This window comes from Rhineura floridana, chromosome 19, assembly GCF_030035675.1.
Source record: "Rhineura floridana isolate rRhiFlo1 chromosome 19, rRhiFlo1.hap2, whole genome shotgun sequence".
Classification (NCBI taxonomy): Eukaryota; Metazoa; Chordata; class Lepidosauria; order Squamata; family Rhineuridae; genus Rhineura; species Rhineura floridana.
The window spans coordinates 21927026-21946877 of record NC_084498.1 but is presented as its reverse complement, the minus strand read 5'-3'; the positions used below and the strand labels follow the sequence as shown (position 1 = coordinate 21946877).

The following is a 19852-nucleotide window of genomic DNA, read 5'->3' as shown; positions in this document are numbered from 1 at the left end:
GCTGTGTGGTACAGTTGCTGTGCGATGGGCCTTCCCCAGCTTGTGCTTAGTGAGGAGAGAGCAAGCCCCTGTTCAGACAACACCGCAAGTCAGACCCTGGGTCCTTCTTCCTTTTTGCATTGAAGTGCAGAGATCCAACTTGGCAGGACGCTTAACACCAGCGTCTTCATGTAATCATTTAGGCCTCTGTGTTATACTCTAAATCAGTGGTTCCCAAATTCCCCCCCCCCCACGGACCACTTGGAAATTGCTGAGCCTGTTGGCAGGCCACGTAACGGGTTCTTTTGCCTGTTGCAGCCATTGTCATGCAGTGTGCTAGATGCTGTGCGATTTCCAATTGTATTATTGTTGCTTTCATTCCTTACGTTGCGTTTTGTTGTATTGCAATGTGCATTTCATAAAATTCAAATTGTAATACAATAAAATGCAACACAGAAGTAAAAGAAGCAATCAATGTACAGTTAAAAATTAATGTGCACATTTGGTACAATGGATGTGTGATGATGTACCACAAATCCACAGATGCACCATGGGCCATCAGAATGAAGCTCGTGGACCACTGGTGCTCTCTTATGCAATATATCTTAGAACTCTGATGAGTGTTGCTTATCTGGCCAGTGTGGTCCACCACGGAAAGTGCTTTTAGCTAAAGTACTGAGGGATCTGAGCAAGAATAATCAGTGTGCTGGTTTATAGGGAGTTTGATTTACAGGAGAAAAGATCGAGCACAGTTTGGGAAACCCTGCTCTAAATGCACCAAAGCCAAGACACTCTGCTCTATTTCTTGCTTTCCTACCTTTCCCAACTCTGCCCTAGTAAAGGAAGCATTGTGTTTGGAAGAGATCCTCTTCCTCCTTTGTCTTTGTCCATAGGTTAAATGAGTTTGATGACCTCCTTTCCTGCCTCCAGCGGACATCTGTCTGCATCTTCACCCCGTGTGATTTGGCCATTCCCCTCCCTCCCCTCCACTTGGCAGGCAGCATGTGGGGAAAGGTCCAGAGCAGAGAGAGCGTTAGCTGCAGGTGCTTTGGCAGAGCTCGTCCTGTCTGGCTCTTATTTGGTGGTGATGACTTTTTCGGCCGGTCGCTTTGACTCTCTTCAAACGCAAACGTAAAAAACTTGCCCTTTGCTTTGGTTCAAAAGCGGCTCTGGTAATTTCTACGGCAAGACCAGGAGATGCTCAGAATAATTATTCTCACACTGTGAGGATCTAGCCTTGCCGTAGGCTGGGAAGGCGGGCTTTTGCTTCGGCTGATTTCCCCAGGTCGTCTCTTTCGAATGTTGTGCAGGTACGCTGAGCACCTGGGTGAGAATTAAGACTGTGTGTGTGTGTGTGTGTGTGTTTGTGTGTTTGTGCATGTGTGTGTTCGCCAATGGAAAGTCACCTTTGGGATGGTAGGAAAGTCAATTCCCCCCACCCCCACCCCCCATGATCCTTGATGGGCTAGCATTCCCTGTGCTATAACACTGGCTTCCCTGGCACCAAGCTAAAAAATAGTCTGGCTGGCTGGCTGTCAAAAAATTACATCATATTGGAGTAAACTGCTTTTAAATCAAACATCCATTATTCATAGATATTAACTGCTTTATCCCCTCTTTTTTATTTTTTATTCCACCCACCCCACGCCCATATACAGCCTCTTCTGAGTAGGTTTACTATTTTTTCAGCCTACTTTCCATTCTCTCTCACACATTGATTTTGGTCTTCCAAATCTTAGCTCATCTGTACATTTATAATCAAACACCTGCTTATCTCCAGCATGTGTGTGTGTGTGTGTGTGTGTTAGCAGTCACGTGCTGGCCACCTATTTCTTAGAGACAGTGTGAGGCCCAGCATTGCATTTAAGACTAGCTAGTCGACAACTTCTGTGTGACCATTGGGCCCTGCTCACTGGGCCTGATGGGAGTTGCTGTCCATCATCATCCGGAGAGCCACAGATCCCTGTACCCCTGATTTAAGGAGTAACCCATAGTAAAGCTGGGTGTGCACAGGTCATATACACACCATTAGTTTAAAGTGCATTTACTGCATGCCACTTCGGCAGTAGTTAAAGAACATTTATGCCACTGGGAACTGTAGTTAAGGAGGTTTGGAATTTTAGCTCTCTGAAAGGTATAGTTCTCAGGTTGTTTTTTTTTCAGGGGGGGAGCCTTGACTGTTATAAATATGCTTTAAATGCGTGGTATGGTTGTGACCTTAGTTGATGAGCTAATCTTCCCCAACGCGGTGCCCTCTGGATGTTGTTGGACTACAACTCCCACCATCCCTGACCGTTGGCCATACTAGCCAAGTCTGATGGGATCTGGAGTCCAGCAGCATCTAGTGGCGGCCACAGCTTTCTCATCCCTGGATTAAATCATCCTTCCGTCAGCAAGTAAAGACTTTTTTATTCCGACAGGCGTTTGGGATAGAAGGTGTTTAGGATTGGGCTCTACAAGGCTTGTTTATTGTTTTATGCTGTTACTTGTATTATTCTAAATTGTTTTTTTAGTATTTCAAGTGCCCGTTTCATGGTTTTAAGGTTGCGTAGAGTTTAATTGTATCTTAATTGTATGTTTTTGTATGCTTTTAACTACATGTAGTTTTATTTGTAAACAGCCCTGAGTTCCAGTTTGGAAAAAGGGCGGGGTAAAAATAAAGTTTCATTCATTCATGTTTATTCACGTTGCCATTCATCGCCTAAGGCTGTCAATGGATAAGGCTATCAGTGGATAAGGATAAAGCCATCAGTGGCTACTAGCCATGATGGCTATGCTTCGTAGCTAGAGGTAGCTGGCTTCTGAAAACTAGTTGCCGGAAGTCACGGGAGGGGAGAGTGCTGTTGCACTCAGGTCCTTCTGGTGGACCTCTCATGGGCAACCGGTTGGCCACTGTGAGAGCAGGACGTTGGACTAGATGGGCCACTGGCCCGATCAAGCAGGGCTCTTCATATGTTCTTAAGTTTCAGCCTACCTCTTTCCCCCTTGCTGATAGATATCCCCGCCTCCCCTGCCCCAAATCCGCTGAAGGCCAAGGGTTTTGATTAGCCCAACTTGTGTCGTGAAGAGTTGGCATTAGACTAATGCATTGCCTGAACAAAAGAGAAAGCCGGGGCATGAATAATTGATTTTGCTCTCCTGTAACAACCAGTGAAAATGAAGTCCTATTTGCTCACCCTTATTAAAAGAGTGAGTGGCGGTGGGCGGGGGGAGACAGTAAAGGTCGTTAAGGGACTTGTAACATGGAACAGAATCGCCTGCGAAATGGATGCTGCGTTGTTCCTAATCTCTGAGGTCTTTAACTCAAAGTCACGGTGAAGGCCGTCGTAAGGCGTTTGGGGGCATGTTGAATTATTCAGCGTTTGGGGAGATCTCTTTCGACTTCAGGTCTACAAGCTTTTGATTTCTGGATGTTGTTGTTGGGAGACTGTAAATTGGGAAGCCAGGCTTTGCTTACTTGGTGGGTGTGCATTGGGTAGAGATTGCTGCTGGCAGAGTCCACAGTTCTGGAATCAGAGGTTCCCGTCACGCCTGCCTTGAATCCATTAGTTGCCAAAGCTGCCATCTTTGAGCTCTGGAGAAGGCCTTCCTATGGGCTCACTCTGAAATAATTTGTAGGTCATGTACGTGAAAATTAATGTCTTCAATAGGACCTTTGGGCAGTAGGGGTTGATCACCAGGGATGTAGGACTCGGGGCTGTGTGTGTCTTCGACCCCTTACTTGTTTGGGTACAGGGTCCCGGCAGGGTCCCTATGTCTCCAGCATCCTGTGAGCCAATCATCATGAAGGGGGAATGTTTTAGCCGCTGGGAAGAGTCTTCTAACATGCTTCCTTGTCCTTTCCTGCTGACTGGAGCCAGTCAGAGTGAAAGGAAGCGAGTCAGCCACTTAGAAGACTCTTCTCAGTAGCTAACGCTCATCCCTTTCATGCTGATTGGCTCCAAGGGACGTTTGTTATTGTGCGAGAAGGCATTAACAAGGATCTCATTCTCAACCCAGCAGCAAAAGGGGGGGGAGAGGGGGCGTGGCTGTGACTGTCATGAATGGACCCTGCACTTCTGAATTTGCTACTATACTACTGTTGATCACAGGCCGAATGAGGTATGTGCCTTCTTGCAGTTATGGCTCCGGGCAAATGGGTTAACCTGATCACACCTAGCTATCCCCAGCTGGCTTTGTCACTTTTTAGCAGGTGTGGAGAACCACCTGAGGGCCAGTGACATCAGCTGAAGACAAGTGGGCGTGGTTGGGGGAAAAACAGCCTCGCAGGCCAACTTTGGTCCCCGAGCCAGAGACTCTCTGCCCCCGCTCTAACTGCAGCTCTCAGTTGACATTTCTGCATTTCTGCTGTGTTTTCTTCCAGATCCTTCTCTACAGCTTGGAAACAGGACAGTGCACGGCACAGCTCGGCACCTCCTTGGCAGACTTCACCTGCGTCAACCTCCGGGACAGCCCTCCCTGCATGCTGGTGGCTGGGAACAAAGACAGGAGGTAACGTCCAGGAGGTGGGGCAGGGGCCGGCCCTGTCAAGAGGCAGTCGGGCAAGCTGCCTCACATGGCACAGGCTGAGCTGTGTGTGCCATTTGGTTAGGATAGATGTATCAGATATGTATATATATATATATGTTTGACAGTCTCAGGGTCCAGGCAGGTACATATGGGGAAAGATAACTGTCCTGTGCCCCCTAACCTAACTTTCTACACTTAAGTGCCATGGTGGACATAATGTCAAAGTTAGATTGATCAGCTAGTCATAAGAACACAAGAAAAGGCCTGCTAGATCAGGCCAGCGGCCCACCTAGTCCAGCATCCTGTTCTCACAGAGGCCAACCAGATGCCCATCGGAAGGCCGCAAGCAGGACCTGTACGCAGGAGTGCTCTCCCCTCCTGCGTACCGCCTCCAACTATAGAAGCAGAGAATAGCTATCATGGCTAGTAGCCACGGGTAAAAGAGAAAAAAGTTGCTGATCCTTAACGAATGCAAAGGTTCAGGAAAAAATGAGTTAAGGAGAGATAATTCCTGAATATGAGAATCTGAATATATGAAACCACAACAGCAAACTGTAAATACTTATTCCAGTGGCACATATATCACCAGCTAATAAAGCGAGTACGTATTGAAAACAGTGCTCCTGTGGTGTTTTAGCCAGACACGTTTTGACAGCCTGTCTTCCTCAGTGGCGAAGTGCATGAAGCCTAAGACAAAAATACAAATAATACTGGTTAGTGCCCCAAAAGGGAAAAAAAGAAGCAGGTTTTTTTAGCAACAGCAGATTATATATAATATATAATGGCCCTCACCCAGGCCTGGGTATTTGTTTTCGCTTTTGAGGCAAAACACCAAAGGAGCGCTCCTTTTAATGTGTATTTGTCTAATTAACTGGTGATACCAGTGCCATTGGAATAAGTATTTAAAGTCTGCTTTTCTTGTTTGATATATTCAGATCCCCATATTCACGTGTGATCTATCCTTAACCCCAGTAGCCACAGACAGCCTTATTCGCCATGAATGAGGATGTCTGCTTGGGTTTTGCACGTGGACCCTGCCGCAGGGGGAAGGGGCGGTGGCGGCGAGATACTTTAATTTGCTTCTGGTAGCAGAACACAGGAAGCTACCTTATGAAGAGTCAGACCCATTGCTTCATCTAGCTCAGTATAGTATTGCACTGGCTGGCAGCGGCCCGCCAGGATTTCAAGACTGGATTCTGTCCCAGCCAGGAATCGAACCTGGGACCTTCTGCATGCAAGGCTGATGCTGTACCGCTGAGCTGCGGCCCTTCCCACATGTCTTGGGGCAGCCTTGAGGTGGGAACCCTACCAAAGCACCTCCTTAGAGCAGCTTTTGCTCTGTTTTTTTAAAAAAAATCTAGACTGAGGAGTGAAGAAATCTTTATTGTTCAAAGCCGTAGGCCACCACAATTAAACAAATATAAGAAAATACAGAATACATATTTAAAAACAGATCATATTACAAGAAAACAGAATTCTTCAGCATAAAATGGAAGAGCAGCGATACAATTCAAATAAAATTTCCTCTCCTGGAAGATACCTTGACCCATCCCATATCTAAATGCATAGATGCTGCCATCAGGATGGCGCAGGGGCACAGTCCACTCATCCTGCATGGTGTTTTAGATAGCCAGCGCTTACTTTCCCTGCAGCTAAAGCAAATTTTAATCTGTCGAGAATTGTGCGGGATGCCATGTGCAGGAGTCTGTGCAAACTTTGGAGAGAATGTGAGTATCAAGTAATGGTTGGACAGTACACCCTGTTTTGCTTTGGGTTTGTTTGGGTGGGAAGATTTCCTCCTTGCCGCCCCCTTCTAAAACAATCTTTGTATTTTATAAGCCGTTTGGTGGACACAGTTGGTGTACAGCCCCGCGAGGGCTCTTGGAATGCCTTCCCCTTTCCTGCGGACCTAAACACACACACACACACAAAATGATTTTGGCGTTTTAAACCTCGCGTCCCGAGAACCCGAAGTAGAAAAATTAACCTAAGGGAGAAGTAGCGCACGCCGGAAAGAGTTCGCCCCTTACCATCATCACCAGTGACAAAACTGTACGTTGGGACTCAGCGATGTCTCTCCGGTGGCTGAAAATAAAGAGGAGGATTTTCATGTGAACGGATTCCGGGTTCTGTTTAGCTGATTAGCAGCCTTTTCTTTATCTCCTCAGCTTGGCCAGTCTTTCTGTTCAACTCCTTTCCCTCCCGCCGCTCAGTGTCTGTTGGCAGACACGGAAGTGTGCAGAGTTAACAGCATGAAAGGATTAAAGTGGTTTTTAAGAAAAACTTAAAGTCCAATTTTTAGATTCACCCCTGTTGCTTTTTTTTTTTAAAGACATGGGGTGTTAATTATTTAAATGGTCCATTGCATCGCAGTGAAGGGATGTTGTACGGTGGCAAGAGGCCAGTCACTAATCGCTCTCTCCTTCCCCTTTTCACACCTTCCTCTCCCCCCCCCCCCCGCCGCCAGTGAGGAGACATCAGACTGCAGGTGGCAGTTTGCTTCGGCATCAGATTGCGTGAGGCATGTAGTTTATCCTTCCCAAATTTTCAGAGCTCAGGTTCGACCGGCGGGGGGTGGGGGACAGAAGCTTGCAAAAACACAACTTGGCCAAATGGTTACTTCCTTTGTCAACTAATATGCAACCTAAGCAAAATATGCGGAGACTTGGCACAGAAAGTATAAGAGGTTAGGACTCCATTTGCCTTACATGTTTAAAGCAGTCTCGTACCACTTCACGCAGTCATGTCTTCCCCCAAAGCATTCTGGAAACTCTAGTTTGTTAAGGGGTGCTGGCAGTAGTTATGAGACACTCCTGTCCCCCTCACAGAACTACAGTTCCCAGAGTGGCTTAACAATCTGTCCCTCTTTCCCAGAGAATTGTAGCTCTGTGAGAAGGTTCTCCTCACAGTTCTCGGCACCCTTAACCAACACAGTTCCCAGGATGCTCTGGAGGAAGACATGGCTGTATAAAGTGGTATGATACCTTCATGCTGCCTTTTGGGGTCCATTTTGACCACAGGTGCACTTTTCATTGTGTAATTTGCACATAAGTAGACTTACAGGGATGTCCTTCTAGGACATTGTCACAAATTTTAATCTGTGAAACATCCCCAAATTTCAGCCAGGTACCGCTTACCATTTTCCTTTGGGGGGGGGAGGAAACCACTGGGGTCCAAACATACCCCAGCAAAAAGCCCTGGGGGCAATGGTGTGCCTCAGATGCACTTTTATTGTGTGGTTTAAACATGAGTAGACCTACAGGGTTGTCCTCTTAGGACTTTGTCACAAACTGTCACCAGTACAACACCCCCAAATTTTAGCCGGTTACCGCTTTACTGTTTTCTGTCTGGAAGCAAAACACCACAGGGGTCTCCATATATACCTCAGAAATTGTGGTGTTCTCAGTAAGCGTGGGGAAGGGGCCAGGGTAGACTGCTCAGAAAAATTCGACCTCCTCTGAATAAGTGGTGTGTGTTTTTAGCTGAAGGTGCTTTGGCATTGTCAAGCTCTCTTATTCTGACAACACAGAAAGAACAGTCTCTGGGGGACAAAGTTGCCCCATCCTTCCACTGGAAATCTCACTGAGGTACAAAACAAAGACAGCCAGTGGGATTTTTTTAAAAAAAACTGAGTTTGCATGAAGGTTAACTGTGTAGTGTAGATGGGACCAAAGTGTGCATTCGCCCCTTTCCTAAATCTGCAAAAAGCAAGAGACACAGGGCTCCTCCTGGCGACCTGTTTTATCGAGCATTTGTCCTGATGTGCTTGTGAGGTGTTCATGCATTTTCCTCTCACATTTCCCTTTTCATTTTCCTCACCGCAAAATGTCCAAATGTGGGCGTTTGCCTTTTTAACGTAGATTAATTACACTGGGGCAGGTGCGGGGGACTTTTGGCCCTTCCAGATGTTGTTGAGCCGCAATTCCCCCATCAGCCCTAGCAAGCATGGCCAATGGCTGAGGTGATGGGAAACTGTAGTGCCACAGAACCTTGGAGGGACAAAGGGACACACACACACTTGCGCGAGAGAGTACTTGAATCCACTTGAGTTGCACAAACCTAAATTTCCAGAGTGCGCTGGAATCCTTTCTGCAAAATGACAACAGTCTGGAGGTGCTCTTGTCTTCTCAGTCCTGCCTCCCAGGACATGAGACGCGTGAGGCGTAAGAACTTCTTTGCCACCACCAGCTTCATTCATAGCAGGACCCCTTATGCTATTGGCTTGTTAAGGCAAGCAGATCATGACTGGATCATGCAGGCGTTTTCTTTCCTGCCCTGCAACCCCAGCTCACTTCCTCTAAGCCAGAAAATGCTGTGGAGCTATACCATTTGTTCTCCTCCTGATGCCAGCTGGGGCCTGGTTTACCCTTACAGACAGAAGGCACTGCACCATTTCAGACGGCAAGCAGGCAGGCAGATCTCCTCGTTTGAGTGTCCCTCGATGTTAAACAAACAAGATCCATCCAAGTAGAAAACTAGTGTAGCAGGGCTAGTTGAGAATTGTTTGCCTTACCGTGCTAGATTTCTGCTTGCAGGGATTTTTAAAAACCAGCCAACCACAGAGAGCACTGAAGGATGAGATTCTGTCGCCTGCCGAAGGTGCCGCTCACTCTACCATTTCAGCATCCTAGGATGCTTTATTTTTTTATTTTTAAGGTTGTATAATAAATGTATAATTTATTATATTTGGCTTGTTAAGGTTCGAGGTGACCTAGAAACAGAAAGCTAAATACACTTAGTGCTCGATAGTAATGTTGACTTGTGTTAATTCAGTCTTCTGCAGGGTGATAGGAGCAGGGGACGCTGTCTTATACCGGATCAAGCTGCCTGCCCATCTTGTCCAGAACTGGCCAACTCCAAGTGGCAGTGACTTCCCAAGCGCTTTCCCATCCTGTGCCACCTGATCCTTTGAACTGGAGATGCCAGGGACTGGGCTTGGCAACTCTGCATGCAAAGAAGGTGCTCTGCCGCTCAGGACATAAGAACGTAGGAAGCTGCCTCATAGGGAGCGAGACCGCTGGTCCGTCTAGCTCAGTATTGCTTGCACTGACTGGCAGCAGCCTCTCCAGGGATTTGGCTGGGAGACACTCCTAAGCCCTACCTGGAGATGCCGGGGGCTGAACCAGGGACCTTCTGCATGCAAAGTGGATGCTTTGCCACTACAGCCTTTCCTCAAAGGGAGGCTGTCTGTCTGCTGGAACATTTAATTCTGCTGCGTATTGCAGACCCCGCCTGAGAGCGACCGCCTGTGTTTGGCCCAGAGTTCAGGAGGGTCAAAGGACTTTGCAAAGCGCCGAAGCCCTATTTCCAGTGCACCAGAAGATGATGATGATGATGATGATGAATTAAATTGATATCCTGCCCTTCCTTCCAAAGGCACCCAGGGCAGCAAACACATCAGTGATAAAACAAAGTGCCACTGACCCTGTGGAATCCCCTCCCCTGAAATACTAGACAGGCGCCATCTCTGTTATATTTTTGGCGCCTACTGAAGACCTTTCTCTTTCAACAAGCCTTTTAAGTAGAGACCTTATCATCCCAGTATGCATCTGGGTTGGAATTACTTTTTAAGATGTTTTTAAAGCTTTTCTTTTTTAAAGATGTTTTGTTTTAATAAGTTTTTAAAGATGCTTTGTTTTAATATGTTTTAATGTCTTTTGTTTTTAAGTCTTGTTTCTGTTTTTAAGGTGCTTTTAGTGTTTTTGTTTGCCGCCCTGGGCTCCTCCTGGGAGGGAGGGCGGGATATAAATTTAATAAATAAGTAATAAACAAACCCAATTAAACACAAAACCTATTTAAAAGATTTAAATGCTTAGCCTCTCTCTGGATTCTGGGAGTCAACTGACATCGTCTATACGCTTCTGCCTCCGCTATGGAGGCGGCCTGCCCCTGAATGCCACTCGCTGGGAATCGCAAGTGGGGAAGAGGCACTGTTGCATTCAGGTCCTGCTTGCGGGCTACCCAGAGGCATCTGGTTGGCTACTGTGAGAACAGGATGCTGGACTAGGTGAGCCACTGGCCTGATCCAGCAGCCGGGCTCTTCCTATGTGCTCATGTGATTCCCCTCCCGTCCCCTGTTCTTTCCCAAACAACTTGAAAGCATCTTTTGTTTTTCCTGGACGCGAATGCCTGGAAGCCGGGTCTTCGCTAATGAAACCGCAAAGACTCAGCCAGGGCTCGGGGAAATTGAAGACAGCCTGATTATCATACGTGGCGCCGGCAGGCAGAGCGCCAGTCCATGCGTGCTGTCAGGGACAGGGCTTGGAAGCAGTTCCGCTTTTTTTGCCCAGCGCCGAGGTCTGTAGAGCCCCCACCCCCCTCCACTTAGTCAAGAGGGGGCTCCAGGCTTTGTTTACTCCATCTGTGGATGTTCTGACAAGTGACGCCGAGGTGTTGCGAGACCCCCAGCCTGAGCACATGCTCCCCTCCCTGTTTCAGCCTGTCAGATGGATTCTGCCTGGTCGGGAGCCTTTGTCATGGTTTTGTTTCTTCTCTGGTGCGCTTGGTTTTAATTGTTGGAATAGAGTTATTCACAGACTCCTGTGAAGCGCTCTCATTAGAGAAGGGTAACGGGGGAGGAGGAAGAGGAGGAGGAGGAAGAAAAGGGAGGCTTCTTTTTTTCAAAAAAAAATTGGAACAGCCTCCATCTCAGAGCAGGAATCCTGAACAAAGAATGTTCTGGCACCGAAAACATCCTCTTGTTGGGCTGCAATCCACCCGGGCGTCCGAGCGCCTGCAGTTCATCATTTCCCGAGGATTAGCTTCCATTTCTTTTCCAACAGCCTCTGCGGCGGTGCCCGTTTGCCTCTCTGCGTTGTGGGCTTGCGGTGGTTGTTTTAGCACCACCTTCGGCGATCTGCTGGGTTTTTAATCTTGCTCAACTCTTCTGGAGCCTCAAGCCCAGCCTTTCCCAGCCAGTGTGCCTCCAGATGTTTTATTTATTTATTTATTTCATATTTCATATTTATTTATTTATTTATTTATTTCATATTTCAGCCTCAGCCAGCATTGCCAATGGTCAGGAAAGATGGGAATTGTGGTCCAACAACATCTGGAGGCACACCGATTGGGAAAGGCTGCTCTAGCCCAAGAGTGGGGGGAGCCTCAGGCCCTTGGCCGAAATGCGGCCCTCTAAGCCCTTCTGTCTGGCCCTTGGAACTCTCCTTAGGCCACACACACACCTCTCTGCAAGCCCTGCCCCCTTCAGCTGGACCTGGTTTGCACCCAGAGTGTTTTTGCCGGGTTCAGACATGTCTTGATAACCACGAATACCCCTTGCTTGCCGGGCTGAAGACAGACAGGAGCACGTGAGCTTGCGCAGATACTAGTGTATTGTAGAATTCGTTCCTTACCTCTGCCCACCACTAGCATGTTGGCCTCGGAAGGTTGTCTAGAAGGGAATGCGGCCCTCAGGGTGAAAAGAGGGATTAAGGGGCAGGTTTCAGGGCTCCTGACTCTGCAAGCCACGCGGGGATTGAGCCGATCCCCATGCTGATCCTTAGGCAGAGCAAGACTCCGACTCTGGTATAAAGCAGCATCCTAAATTCTCTGTTAGGTTGCCTAGCACCCTGCCCCTCTCTCGGTGAGCTGTTAGAGTCCAGCTCCCAGCAGCCCCACCCAGCGGGGTCAGGGATGATGGGAGATGTAGTCCAGTGACACCAGGAGGGGCACAGATTCTCCATGCCTGGCTCAGCAGAACAAAGGATCAGCAGGTTTCCCACTGGAGCATCTCGTTGGGCACCGTGAGAGCAGGATGCTAGCCTCGATGAACCTTTGATCTGGGGATTTTTAAGGGGATTAGACAAATTCATTAGAGGATAAGGCTGTCAGTGGCCACTAACCATGGTGGCTGTGTTCTCCCTTCACTGTTGACGGTCGTGTGCCTTTCAGTACCGCTTGCTCAGGTCGTTCTTGTGGGCTTCCCGTAGGCATCGGGTTGGCTCACCTAGCAAGAGAGGCTGGTTAAGGCCCTACCTGCAGAGCCAGCGGTGTGCCTAACATGGTGCCAACTATCTGCCAATGCATGTGCGGCAAGAATTCACTGTGCTTCCGTTCTCCTTTTAGGGTGAGGGTGTATGACCTTCGCAGAAGCAAGCCCGTTTGCTCCCTCTACGGCCACCAGCTGGGAGTCTCTTCCGTGCAAATGGACGACTGGAAGATTGTCAGCGGAGGGGAAGAGGGGCTGGTGTGCGTGTGGGACCAGCGGATGGGCACCAAACTCTGGGAAATGCACGCCAGGTAAAGTCAGCTGCCTGTTAGAGAAGGTCTGGGGAACTTTGGGTCCTCCAGACGTTGCTGAACTACAACTCCCACCGCCCCTGGGCCGTTGGCCGTGCTTGCTAGCACTGATGGGAGTTGTAGTTCTGCAACATCTGGAGGGCCAAAGGTCCCCCCCCTGCATTAGACCAAATGGGGCACTGCCCCAGCAACCCCTGCCTGCCTTTACTCACAACCAGTGTTGCACTGTCTGCCAGACCTTTGCAGACCTCAGCAGGGAGGAGGATGGGACAAAACTAGCATTAGCTGGCTCCAGCAGTCGTGGGTTCTGGCTCCACCTTCTGTCGGGCCCCCTGCTTTCCCCCCCCCATCTGTCCCAGAGAGCACCAGCCACCACTGTCGGCTGCTCCAAGCCTGCCTCCTGCCCCCCTGTGCATAAATCAAGTTGATGGTGGTCGATCAGTCTAGTTGATCCCCGTGGCCCAGTGCAATGAAGCCTGAGTACGTGTGATGGAAACGAATGCATTTCCCGCCCTGTTTTTACTCCTGCATCTATTTCCCTTCCTTGGTTTTCTCTGCTTGGTCAACTTTTAAGTAATGGACTCTTTGCAGAAGGAACTGGGCTTTTTATGCTTTTTAAAAGCCGTATGCGATGTTGGCGTTGCAGAAATCACAAGGCGGATCTGCAACAGAATGTTGCAGTGTCTATTCCTACCTGGCCCGCACCTTTGTATAAAACAATAATTTGGGGGTATCTGTATTTTATTGTGGCCTTCCAGGAAGGGGTCTTGATCCAACCACCATCGTAAGTCAGAGATGGGGATATTGAGGCCCTCCGGATGTTGTTGGACAACAGCTCCCATCATCCCTGACCATTGGCCATGCTGGCTGGGACGTTGGGGTCCAGCAACTTTTGGAAGCTCACAGATTCCCTCCCCTTTAAAAAACTCGCAATTGACGTTTCAGTTTTGCCTTGCTTCAGGACTCTCTGGGTTCTGGCTGCATTTCAGCAACACTCCACTTGGTGGCGCCAAAAGCAGCATTTTTTGATTCTCTGTTTGTTTGGATGGAAGCCTCTCTCTCCGGGGCTACAAGACTATTTTTTTTCCTGTCAAGAGCATAGTTAGTTGCTGGTGATTGGAAGTTGTTTAAGAACCAGCTTTCTATTTTCAGCAGCATCCTGCACCGCACTTGATGTGTGCTCTGCAGATTAAGGGTGGAATCAACCGTTGCAGCTTTTTAAAACCTGTCTGCATATTCCCCTGTGCAGATTGGGGCTAGGAGTGGGCAACTTGCTGTGTAGATGTTTTAGGTGAATAAAGATACTTATCAGATCTGGAGCGGGAAGATCAACAGGAGCTCCCTCCCCCCCCCCCCAAAAAAGAATCTTTTCTTATTGCACATTCCTGGCCCTGATTTGCACAGGAGAAGCAGGTTGAGGTAGAATGTGTTTATTTTACTCCATTTTTACCACGGTCTTAAGCTGAAAAGGTTTGCAGAGTGGTTTATGTAAGACTGATAACAAACAAGACCATCCCTGTCCGCAGGTGTGACACTCTCAAAGGTTTGACACGAAGAAGGGTTGAGGAGGGAAGAGGAAAACGAACAAACTTGGGTACCACTTCTTAAAGTTACAAAGTCCTTATAATGCCCAGCTTAAAACAGATTAAGGAGAGAAGCAGCCAAATAGAGATGGTCTCTCAGCAGGAACCAACGGGGTCAGTCCTGCAGTCGCATCTCATGTCTGCTGCAGTCTCATCTCACACCAGGTGACAGTAGGGGAAGGGCAGAGAAAATGTAGTAATGCAGAAAAAAATTGCCAACAATATTTTGCTTTTTAAATTAATGCTGTTTTTCTTTAAAAGCCTCATTAAAAAAACAAAGAAACCTTCTTTCTAAATGTCCAGAACAGCAAGAAAGTCAATTTAGTATGGTAGCTAAGAGGCCAAGCTGTGAACTAGTTCACCTGTGCCATGTGCTCATCAGGCCCGAGGCAAACCACTGTCTTCAGCCTCACTCTGTCCACCTGCAGCATGGGTGGATAACAATATTGGTCCACCTTTAGAGAGGAGTTGTAAGGTTTACTGATAATGTATGGGCAATTCTTTGAGCCTTCTGGCGTTATCTAAGTGCTAATGGGGTGATTGTTATGATATGCAGCAAACTGGAATGTCTTAACTCAAAACTCCCAACTAAGTCATACTCAGAGTAGACCCATTGAAATCAATGGATGTGACTAACTCAAGTCCATTTACTTCAGTGGGCCTTCTCCAAGTGCAACTTAGTTGGAGATGAGCCTTATTTTTAAAAGTGAAAAGACAATAGTTCAGAGTGCTGGTATTGATGTTTGTGTGTTGATCTGTATCCATTGGAAATCCACCTGCAAAGAGATGAGTCAAGAGGCACAGATTATGCAAATAACATGTTAATTTGGCTCAGCCTATTTGCTTTCCCCCCTGCTGTTACAGCATTCATGTCCTCATTTGTGAATTGAAATCCATTTTTTTCATTTAGCCTTTTGTGCATGTGTGTAGATTTGTCCCAATTAACCATGCATTTGAATGACAATATCTTTCTACCGGGGGAGGGGGATCTATTAAAAAGAACTTCAATATCGTGTTTAGATAGTTTAATCATGACTCTCATTAAGGTATATAAAAAAATAAAAAGCCACCAATCAAATCCATGCTCCTTTTTTTTTTTAATCCAGGCATCCAGTCCGCCACATCTGGTTCAACAGTCACAGCCTCATCACCGCCAATATTCCCAATGAAAAGGTTCCCCGAGGTGCCAGCATCATGGATGATGACTTGACAGCTCACAGAAGGTGAGAACGTAGGAAGCTGCCTTATCCCGAGTCAGACTATTGGCCCATCTAGCTCAATATCATCTGCACAGACTGACAGCCGCTCTCCAGGGTTCCAGGCAGAGTTCTCTCCCAGCTCTACCTGGAGATGATTGGGATTGAGCCTCGCACCTTCTGCATGCAAGGCAGGTGCTCTGCTGTTGAGCTACGGCCCTTCTAGATGCATTAAAAAGGAGAAAGAATCTGAGAAGCCGGAAGGGCAAGCAGACTGTGCTATGGGTTGTGCAAACCAGATTATTTTTATTATTATTATTATTATTATTGTCTTCAATACTGTGTCCAGTTCTGGTCTCCACACTTCAAGAAGGATGCAGACAAACTAGAACAGGTTCGGAGGAGGGCAACAAGGATGATCAGGGGACTGGAAACAAAGCCCCATGAGGAGAGACTGAAAGAACTGGGCATGTTTAGCCTTGAGAGAAGACTGAAGGGAGAGATGATAGCACTCTTCAAGTACATAAAAGGTTGTCATACAGAGGAGGGCCGGAATCTCTTCTCGATCGTCCCAGAGTGCAGGACGCGGAATAATGGGCTCAGGTTGCAGGAAGCCAGATTTCGACTGGACATGAAAAACTTCCTAACTGTTGGAGCCGTACGACAATGGAACCAATGACCTAGAGAGGTAGTGGGCTGTCCGACACTGGAGGCCTTCAAGAGGCAGCTGGACAGCCATCTGTCGGGAATGCTGTGATTTAGATTCCTGCATTGAGCAGGGAGGTGGACTTGATGGCTTTATAGGCCCCTTCCAGCTCTGCTATTCTATGATTTGATGATCATGATGATTTGATTTCTTACCCATCCTTCACTGTGAAGGCCCAGGGTGGGTTACAGCAATTAAACACAGTTTAAAACAAATTACAGTCATTGGAATAGGGCAGGTCCTGAAAATACATATCTCAGGTGTCAAAGGCCAGGGTAAATAGGCGTGTCTTCAAGGGCAGCCCCACCAAGAGCACACTGCAGTAATCCAGTTGGCATGATTAATGACTGCAGCTGCGTCTGGGGTGGTTCAGGCTGTTGAGAGTTGTGTTCATGCAAAATCAAGTGGCATACTAATCTGTTCTCTGTCTCTCCCCCCCCCCCTTCTTTTTTCCATCAGACATCGGGGAATCATCTATGCGTACGAGTTCTCTGTGGACCAGCTGGCTGTGGAGAGTGTCCTTCCTATTTGCCGTTCCTCTTATAACGAAGTGACTGGCTACAACTACAATATCGGCCTGGCAGTCCCCTATGACGATGTCTAGCTAGCAAAGGGAATGCGCAAGAGGTGCTGATCAAAGACCCAACCCTCCGTGGACCGGGAAGGCCATGCTCCCCTAACATGAAGGTGTCTGGGGCAGCTGCAGTGGCCTTTGCGATGCTGCTGCAACACTTTGGGGGAGAATGTGAAGATGAGAGAGGCCCCTAAAATGCATCTGGGTGCAGCAGAATGAACTCGCAACAGGCAAGCGCCGGTGCTGTGCAAAGCCCGGATATGACACGATGGGATTGGAGGAGAGGTGCTGGCCCAGAGCAGCAGAGGTGAGGAGGAGGAGGAGGAGGAAGTGAGCAGAGAAACTGGACTTTGTAACTTTTTCCCCAAGTCCCAATCTTTTAGGTTATGTATGGGGGGTGGTGAGAAACGAGGGCTGGACCCACAACTGGCGGGATGGTGAAGCGGGGGAACGACAGTGTTTCCTGAAAGCACAAGAGCGTCGCTTAACCTTTTCAGCAGTGCTCCTTCAGGACCAAAGTCCCTGCCAAATGGCTCCTGAAACACACTTGTGAAGAACGTGATTGTGGACATCCTGAAACACAAAAACCAATCTTTTCTATCTGTTGTTGTTTGTTGTTAAGAAACCAGATTTATTAAATTGCCACTGGCGTTCTGCAAACCTCAGTGAGCCATGCCAGAGTTTCCACAATGCTGTTTCATTGTTTTGGACGTGGTTTGAATGTTCTCGCTTATTATTAGAAACTTAAGAGGTGGCTGCAAGGCCCGGAGGAGGAAGGCCAGAGCATCTAGAGGGGAGGCATTTTGCAAACGGGGGGACCTCAGCTGCTGAGAAGGAGCAGCGGCCAAGGTACGTTTGGCCAAAGTGGAAGTGGTGGTGCTCATCAGGCTGCACACTGTACATCCCAGGTGATAGAATGGGGGAATTTTTGCAACGCCCACTCGTCCCTTCAACAGCCGCCTTTGAGGCTGTATTTCTTCCAAGGTTTCTTGCTTATGTTGCTCTTTGGTCAGTTCTGTGAGAGCAAACGCGGGCGAGGCCTTTGCACGCAAGGAGAGGCCTGCTGGATCAGGCCAAAAGCTCACCCAGTCCAGCCGCCTCCTTACCCAGTGGCCAGCCAGAGGCCTTAGTGGGAAACCCGCAAGCTGGGCCTGAGTGCAACAGCATCTCTCCCACCTGTGATTCCCAGTAACTGGTATTCAGAAGCAACAATGGAGAGATAACATAGCCGCTGCGGTCACAGGGATGTCAGGTGACCTCTTTTTTTCCCCCCTCCCTGCGCAGACGATCAGCTGGTTGTCAGTGCTTGCAAAGCGTGGTGGGGCACAAGGCCACGGCTCAGGGCTTTTGCAGGTGCCACCTTTCAGCTGAACTGCAAACCCCCTTTCAGCCCGGTTGCCTCTTTAACTACCCCCCATGCCTGATGTCATATATGACACCGGGGATACATTAGGTGGGTGGTGCTTGGCCAAAGGGGGAAGTTGGTGGGCTTAACTAGGCATGCAGGGAGGAGGTCCTTGACAGTAAGGTGGCCCATTTGTTGTCAGCTGTGGAAGGGGCATGGGCAATGCTGTTAAAACCGGGTATGTGGTGTGCATTAGGCTCCACCAGACCAACTAGGAAGAAAACAGGAAAGCAGGTTTCATGCTGTATGTAATAGCCCATGTTCTCTTGGGGTCGGGGGGTCTATTCCTGCCGTTGTATTTTACAATGCGTCTGTGACTCTGTAGATAAACCTGACCTTGACCACAGGATCCCCAAGAACAGCTCTATCCCAAGACATGAAAACAAAACCTGCTTTATTGGCTATTTGAGGCTACTGCGGCTTCTTCACGTTGACAAATCAAGTGAGCGGGAGAACCTGTAAAGGCAGGCCAGAGCTCTCGACTCCAAACCCAGGAACAAACTGCCCAAGATCTGGGAGGTGCGCTGACCCCCTGAAATACCCGTATCGACCGCCTGACTTCTTTTCCCCCTTGCCCCGGGCCACTCCACAAGGCACCAATGTCTCTGTCCCAGCTTCTCCATGGTCAGTAGCAAATCGCCATCGGCTCCATGGTTAGGAAGCGGACGTGCATCTTGGTCTCAATGTCGATTCCTTCCCATATCTGCCAGCAGAGGGGGACAAAAGGAAAAGGAAATGGAGATGAGATGCAGGTCGTGGCCCGGTTGGTTTTTTCCAAAGCTACAACTGGCAGCTTTGAATGCTGTGGGCCAAAAACAAAAGCTACGTTGCCGTTACACTGCAGAATACGGTACTTGCTACTCTGCAAGGCCACTCAAGAATCAAAGAGGTTTGTGCTGGGGTGGGGGGTCTTGGTAGCAAACCTGTTCAGAGCTAGAGCATCCCTTACAGATGGAAGACCTCCAGCCAAGGAGAGGCCACCTGCACCCAGGTACTGGATTCCATTGTCAAGCTGCTCTCATTATTGTGATGTTCCTCCTAAAAACGATCAGCTGAAATCTACCCTCTTGCAGCTTAAGCCCATTTGATCTAGTTCTACTCTCTGCAGCAGGGATGGGGAAGCTGTGGCCCCCCCCAGGTCTTGTTGGACTCCAACTCCGATCAGCTCTTGACCCTGGGAGTTGGAGGCCAACATCTAGAGCAGCCTTTCCCAACCAGTGTGCCTCCAGATGTTGTTGGACCACAACGCCCATCAGCCTCAGCCAGTATTGCCAATGGGAGGCTGATGGGAGTTGTGGTCCAGCAACATCTGGAGGCACACCGGTTGGGAAAGGCTGATCTAGAGGTTTACCATCCTACAGCAACAGCTAACAAGCCTTTTCATAGGACTGCCCTTCAACAATTACTTGCAATCGTTTCCCCTCGTTTACCCCAGGCTACACATACCTAGTTGCGCCAGCCTTTCGGAATGGTTACTGTTGGATACAACCTGATGTACAGTGGAAATGAATCAAATTCCTGTTGTTCTGCAAGATTTGATTTCTCCACTTCTGGAAATCAAAAGTCTCTTTCTGTCTCCTGTCCCAAGAGCTGTGCCCTCCTCCCGTCAGTCCCTGGTAGTCAGTTGCCAGCGTGCCACACCATGACCCAGGGTGCAACCAG

General features: G+C 48.4%; 2 protein-coding genes across 4 annotated transcripts in view; one reads left to right on the top strand and one right to left on the bottom strand.

Annotated features, from left to right (window-relative positions):
* Positions 1–17461, top strand: part of FBXW8 (F-box and WD repeat domain containing 8) — a 78682-nt gene extending 61221 nt beyond the window's left edge. For both annotated transcript variants that reach the window (XM_061602897.1, XM_061602898.1), the window contains exons 8-11: positions 4343–4470; positions 12553–12726; positions 15416–15532; positions 16671–17461. In XM_061602897.1, coding sequence (XP_061458881.1) covers positions 4343–4470; positions 12553–12726; positions 15416–15532; positions 16671–16815 — 564 coding nt within the window. In that variant the 3' untranslated portion in view covers positions 16816–17461. The remainder of the gene's footprint in view (positions 1–4342; positions 4471–12552; positions 12727–15415; positions 15533–16670) is intronic.
* A 1106-nt stretch (positions 17462–18567) lies between these two features.
* TESC (tescalcin) overlaps positions 18568–19852 on the bottom strand; it is a 39462-nt gene continuing 38177 nt past the window's right edge. For both annotated transcript variants that reach the window (XM_061602570.1, XM_061602569.1), the window contains exon 8: positions 18568–18893. In XM_061602570.1, coding sequence (XP_061458554.1) covers positions 18816–18893 — 78 coding nt within the window. In that variant the 3' untranslated portion in view covers positions 18568–18815. The remainder of the gene's footprint in view (positions 18894–19852) is intronic.